At 50.0% G+C, this 6,372-nt stretch overlaps 1 protein-coding gene across 1 annotated transcript; it reads left to right on the top strand.

Moving 5' to 3' along the window:
- Window positions 1-3,591: 3,591 nt before the first annotated feature.
- On the top strand, window positions 3,592-5,601 carry LOC149324803 (uncharacterized). The gene is made up of 3 exons (XM_089565263.1): window positions 3,592-4,494; window positions 5,332-5,450; window positions 5,540-5,601. The coding sequence occupies exons 1-3, from the start codon at window positions 3,812-3,814 to the stop codon at window positions 5,599-5,601; spliced, it is 864 nt and encodes a 287-aa protein (XP_089421389.1). The 5' UTR covers window positions 3,592-3,811.
- Window positions 5,602-6,372: the final 771 nt, after the last annotated feature.

Raw genomic sequence — 6,372 nt, forward strand, 5'->3', positions numbered from 1 at the left:
TTCACCATACCAAGCATCACCTTCACCATACCAAGCATCACCTTCACCATACCAAGCATCACCTTCACCATACCAAGCATCACCTTCACCATACCAAGCATCACCTTCACCATACCAAGCATCACCTTCACCATACCAAGCAACACCTTCACCATACCAAGCAACACCTTCACCATACCAAGCAACACCTTCACCATACCAAGCATCACCTTCACCATACCAAGCATCACCTTCACCATACCAAGCATCACCTTCACCATACCAAGCATCACCTTCACCATAGCAAGCATCACCTCCACCATAGCAAGCATCACCTCCACCATAGCAAGCATCACCTCCACCATAGCAAGCATCACCTTCACCATACCAAGCATCACCTTCACCATACCAAGCATCACCTTCACCATACCAAGCAACACCTTCACCATACCAAGCAACACCTTCACCATACCAAGCAACACTTTCACCATACCAAGCATCACCTTCACCATACCAAGCATCACCTTCACCATACCAAGCATCACCTTCACCATACCAAGCATCACCTTCACCATACCAAGCATCACCTTCACCATACCAAGCATCACCTTCACCATACCAAGCATCACCTTCACCATAGCAAGCATCACCTTGACCATAGCAAGCATCACCTTCACCATACCAAGCATCACCTTCACCATAGCAAGCATCACCTTGACCATAGCAAGCATCACCTTCACCATACCAAGCATCACCTTCACCATACCAAGCATCACCTTCACCATACCAAGCATCACCTTGACCATAGCAAGCATCACCTTCACCATACCAAGCATCACCTTCACCATACCAAGCATCACCTTCACCATACCAAGCATCACCTTCACCATACCAAGCATCACCTTCACCATACCAAGCATCACCTTCACCATACCAAGCATCACCTTCACCATACCAAGCATCACCTTCACCAAACCAAGCATCACCTTCACCATACCAAGCATCACCTTCACCATACCAAGCATCACCTTCACCATACCAAGCATCACCTTCACCATACCAAGCAACACCTTCACCATACCAAGCATCACCTCCACCATAGCAAGCATCACCTTCACCATACCAAGCATCACCTTCACCATAGCAAGCATCACCTCCACCATAGCAAGCATCACCTTCACCATACCAAGCATCACCTTCACCATAGCAAGCATCACCTCCACCATAGCAAGCATCACCTCCACCATACCAAGCATCACCTTCACCATACCAAGCATCACCTCCACCATAGCAAGCATCACCTTCACCATACTAAGCATCACCTTCACCATACTAAGCATCACCTTCACCATAGCAAGCATCACCTCCACCATAGCAAGCATCACCCTCACCATACCAAGCATCACCCTCACCATAGCAAGCATCACCTCCACCATAGCAAGCATCACCTTCACCATACCAAGCATCACCTTCACCATACCAAGCATCACCTTCACCATACCAAGCATCACCTTCACCATACCAAGCACCACCTTCACCATACCAAGCATCACCTTCACCATGCCAAGCATCACCTTCACCATGCCAAGCATCACCTTCACCGTGCCAAGCATCACCTTCACCATGCCAAGCATCACCTTCACCATACCAAGCATCACCTTCACCATACCAAGCATCACCTTCACCATACCAAGCATCACCTTCACCATACCAAGCATCACCTTCACCATACCAAGCATCACCTTCACCATAGCAAGCATCACCTTGACCATAGCAAGCATCACCTTCACCATACCAAGCATCACCTTCACCATAGCAAGCATCACCTTGACCATAGCAAGCATCACCTTCACCATAGCAAGCATCACCTTCACCATACCAAGCATCACCTTCACCATAGCAAGCATCACCTTCACCATACCAAGCATCACCTTCACCATACCAAGCATCACCTTCAACATACCAAGCATCACCTTCACCATACCAAGCATCACCTTCACCATACCAAGCATCACCTTCACCATACCAAGCATCACCTTCACCATACCAAGCATCACCTTCACCATACCAAGCATCACCTTCACCATACCAAGCATCACCTTCACCATACCAAGCATCACCTTCACCATACCAAGCAACACCTTCACCATACCAAGCATCACCTCCACCATAGCAAGCATCACCTTCACCATACCAAGCATCACCTTCACCATAGCAAGCATCACCTCCACCATAGCAAGCATCACCTTCACCATACCAAGCATCACCTTCACCATAGCAAGCATCACCTCCACCATAGCAAGCATCACCTCCACCATACCAAGCATCACCTTCACCATACCAAGCATCACCTCCACCATAGCAAGCATCACCTCCACCATAGCAAGCATCACCTCCACCATACCAAGCATCACCTCCACCATAGCAAGCATCACCTCCACCATAGCAAGCATCACCTTCACCATACTAAGCATCACCTTCACCATACTAAGCATCACCTTCACCATAGCAAGCATCACCTCCACCATAGCAAGCATCACCCTCACCATACCAAGCATCACCCTCACCATAGCAAGCATCACCTCCACCATAGCAAGCATCACCTTCACCATACCAAGCATCACCTTCACCATACCAAGCATCACCTTCACCATACCAAGCACCACCTTCACCATACCAAGCATCACCTTCACCATGCCAAGCATCACCTTCACCATGCCAAGCATCACCTTCACCATGCCAAGCATCACCTTCACCATGCCAAGCATCACCTTCACCATACCAAGCATCACCTTCACCATACCAAGCATCACCTTCACCATAACAAGCATCACCTTCACCATACCAAGCATCACCTTCACCATACCAAGCATCACCTTCACCATACCAAGCATCACCTTCACCATACCAAGCATCACCTTCACCATACCAAGCATCACCTTCACCATACCAAGCATCACCTTCACCATACCAAGCATCACCTTCACCATACCAAGCATCACCTTCACCATACCAAGCAACACCTTCACCATACCAAGCAACACCTTCACCATACCAAGCAACACCTTCACCATACCAAGCATCACCTTCATCATACCAAGCATCACCTTCACCATACCAAGCATCACCTTCACCATACCAAGCATCACCTTCACCATACCAAGCATCACCTTCACCATAGCAAGCATCACCTCCACCATAGCAAGCATCACCTTCACCATACCAAGCATCACCTTCACCATAGCAAGCATCACCTCCACCATAGCAAGCATCACCTTCACCGTAGCAAGCATCACCTTCACTGTAGCAAGCATCACCTTCTCCGTAGCAAGCATCACCTTCACCGTACCAAGCATCACCTTCACCGTACCAAGCATCACCTTCACCGTACCAAGTATCACCTTCACCGTACCAAGTATCACCTTCACCGTACCAAGCATCACCTTCACCGTACCAAGCATCACCTTCACCGTACCAAGCATCACCTTCACCGTACCAAGCATCACCTTCACCGTACCAAGCATCACCTTCACCATACCAAGCATCACCTTCACCATACCAAGCATCACCTTCACCATACCAAGCATCACCTTCACCATACTGTATCGGGCATGCGCTGTCTGCCTTATCGTGTCAGCGCATTGTCTTATCAGTGCTACCGCAAACTGTACGCTTGGCACTGCTACTGCCCCGCCCCCCTCCATCGCCTATAAAAGGGCGTGCTAATAAACCCTTCCTGTTCTTCTTGTTCCTGCCACCATGTAGTTGCCTCTATCCTTAGTGCGACACACATCACGATACATGGTGTCAGAAGTGGGATTCTGCGACAGCTATGGAACTTCTAAAGGCCCCGCCACCTTTGCAACTGACCGGCAACCTCTCTGAAAATTGGAAACGTTTCAAGCAGAAATTCGACCTGTTCCTGCAGGCGACCGCAACGAAGGAGCAACCTCGCAGCAATTCTGCAAAAGCCGCACTCCTGCTGAGCTTAGCCGGTGATGAAGCGCTCGACGTGTTCAACACGTTCAAGTTCGAGGCAGCCGAAAGCAAAGACGATTACGCAACAGTGGTTGGAAAATTCGAGTCCTACTGTGCCGAGGTGAGCAACGAAGTTCACGAACGTTATGTGTTTCGCTCAAGGAAGCAGGCAGATGGAGAACCTTTCGAAAAGTTTGTCCGGGACCTCAAAAAGCAAGCCACGCAATGCAATTTCGGAGATCAGCATGATTCGCTGATCAGGGATCAGATCGTGTTTGGCACGAATAACTCAAAGCTGCGCGAGAAAATGCTTCGAGAGAAATCTTTAACGTTGCTGAAAGCTGAAGAATTGTGCAAGGTAGCAGAGTCTCTCGCACAACGAAACGAGGTCTGGAAAGCCGCGGATGACAGGGTCGATGCTGTTTCAAGGCACGCGCCACCATCGCGAAGCAGAAGTGATGACTGCAAGAAGCAGTACCGTTGCAAAAAGTGCAACCGGCGGCACAAGCCCACACAGTGCCCAGCCTACGGGAAAAAGTGCCATGAATGTCGAAAACTTCACCACTTCGCGGTTTGCTGTGAAGGCCTATCTAAAGTTGAACAAGTTAGTAAAGACAGCAGCGATGACGACTTTGACATTCTAGAAGTAGGAACTGAAAAAGGAAGCAGCAAAGACTGGATAGTGGAAGCACAAGTTGCCGGAAAAAATATTTGCTTCAAAGTAGACACCGGGTCCCAGGCCATGTCAACATGTCAACAGCTGGTAAATGAAACTGCCCGCGACGACTACCTCCAGGCAGTCATTTCTTGCCTGGCAACTGGCAAGAATGTCGACGGGGAACTTAAACCATTTTCGTCTGAGCTTTCCGTCGTAAATGGGATATTGTTAAAAGGCACGAAGGTGGTGGTACCAAAATCCATGCGGCGTGGCATTTTAGCGAGAATTCATGCCGGGCATTTGGGTCTACAGAAATGCAAAGAAAGAGCCCGTCGTCTTGTTTTTTGGCCCGGTCTCAGCAGTGACATCAGTGTATTGATCAAGGGTTGCCCGACTTGCCGCGAATTTGCTTACAAGCAAGCGCAAGAACCAATGCTGATGCGCCCAGTTCCTCGATGTGCGTGGTATCGCGTTGGTGTTGATATTTTTTCTTTTGGGGGAAGTTCGTACATCCTGGCATTTGACGCGTTTTCTAACTTCCCAGAAGTCGAGAAACTTGTCGACACTACTGCAAGGACGGCAATCGCTGCACTCAGTGCCATGTTCGCGAGGTACGGCGTACCACTTGAAGTGTGCACCGATAACGGGCCACAATTTGCCAGTCACGAGTTCGCAGCCTTTGCAAGAGCATACGACTTCACTCACGTCACATCCAGCCCCCGCTACCCACAATCCAACGGACTGGCAGAGAAAGGTGTCCAGGTGGTAAAGCGGATCATGAAGAAATGTGAACATTCACAGGAAGACTTCTGGCTAGGTCTGCTGGCCTACCGCTGTACGCCACTGGAGGACGGCCGATCACCTGGGGAACTTCTTCAAGGCAGGTGCTTGAGAGCTAATCTTCCAGATTTTGGCGCTGTGCAGACAACTGTGGTCAAGAAGCACCATCAGAAGTGTGGCGGAAAGCCTCTGCCACCTTTGGCTGAAGGTTCTGTCGTGAGGATCCAGGACAAAACATGGTCAAAAAAAGGCACTGTCGTTGGGACTGCGGCTCCCAGGTCCTACAAAGTGCAAACCGAGGATCGGCGGGTGTTTAGGCGCAATAGGCGGCATCTTCTGCAAACCCGTGAGAAGTGTGCAGAAGACACTAGTGATGACGACAGCAGTTCGTCCGAGCGTGGGCCAGATAACTCCGGCCAATCTGCTCCGAATATCTCGCCTGGTGCCACAGCACGAACATCTGCTGACTTCCCTCGGCAACAGTCCGCCACCGACAGCTCGGCGCTCGGAGGCTGTGGGAACCATATGCCACTAACTCTGCCTGGGCCCACACCGGTTCCAAGAAGGTCGGCACGGACAGCAAAGCCACCTCAACGTCTTCAGTACGACGCTGCTTTTAATCAAATAGCTTGAACATTTGTCGTTTTCATTACCCCTCGGAAGATGTATCGGGCATGCGCTGTCTGCCTTATCGTGTCAGCGCATTGTCTTATCAGTGCTACCGCAAACTGTACGCTTGGCACTGCTACTGCCCCGCCCCCCTCCATCGCCTATAAAAGGGCGTGCTAATAAACCCTTCCTGTTCTTCTTGTTCCTGCCACCATGTAGTTGCCTCTATCCTTAGTGCGACACACATCACGATACACATACCAAGCATCACCTTCACCATACCAAGCACCACCTTCACCATACCAAGCATCACCTTCACCATGCCAAGCATCACCTTCACCATGCCAAGCATCACCTTCACCATGCCA

This window comes from Amblyomma mixtum, unplaced genomic scaffold (assembly GCF_055824585.1).
Source record: "Amblyomma mixtum isolate Tamu unplaced genomic scaffold, ASM5582458v1 scaffold_15, whole genome shotgun sequence".
NCBI classification, from domain to species: Eukaryota; Metazoa; Arthropoda; class Arachnida; order Ixodida; family Ixodidae; genus Amblyomma; species Amblyomma mixtum.

What these genes read in the sequence shown, in the direction of transcription:
- LOC149324803 (XM_089565263.1), top strand. Translation starts at nt 3,812, where the DNA reads ATGGAACTTCTAAAGGCCCCGCCACCTTTGCAACTGACCGGCAACCTC. An exon ending in TGCCCAGCCTACGGGAAAAA is followed by an intron (nt 4,495 to 5,331) that starts GTGCCATGAATG and finishes CGTCACATCCAG; the next exon opens with CCCCCGCTACCCACAATCCA. An exon ending in AGGTCTGCTGGCCTACCGCT is followed by an intron (nt 5,451 to 5,539) that starts GTACGCCACTGG and finishes GGCGCTGTGCAG; the next exon opens with ACAACTGTGGTCAAGAAGCA.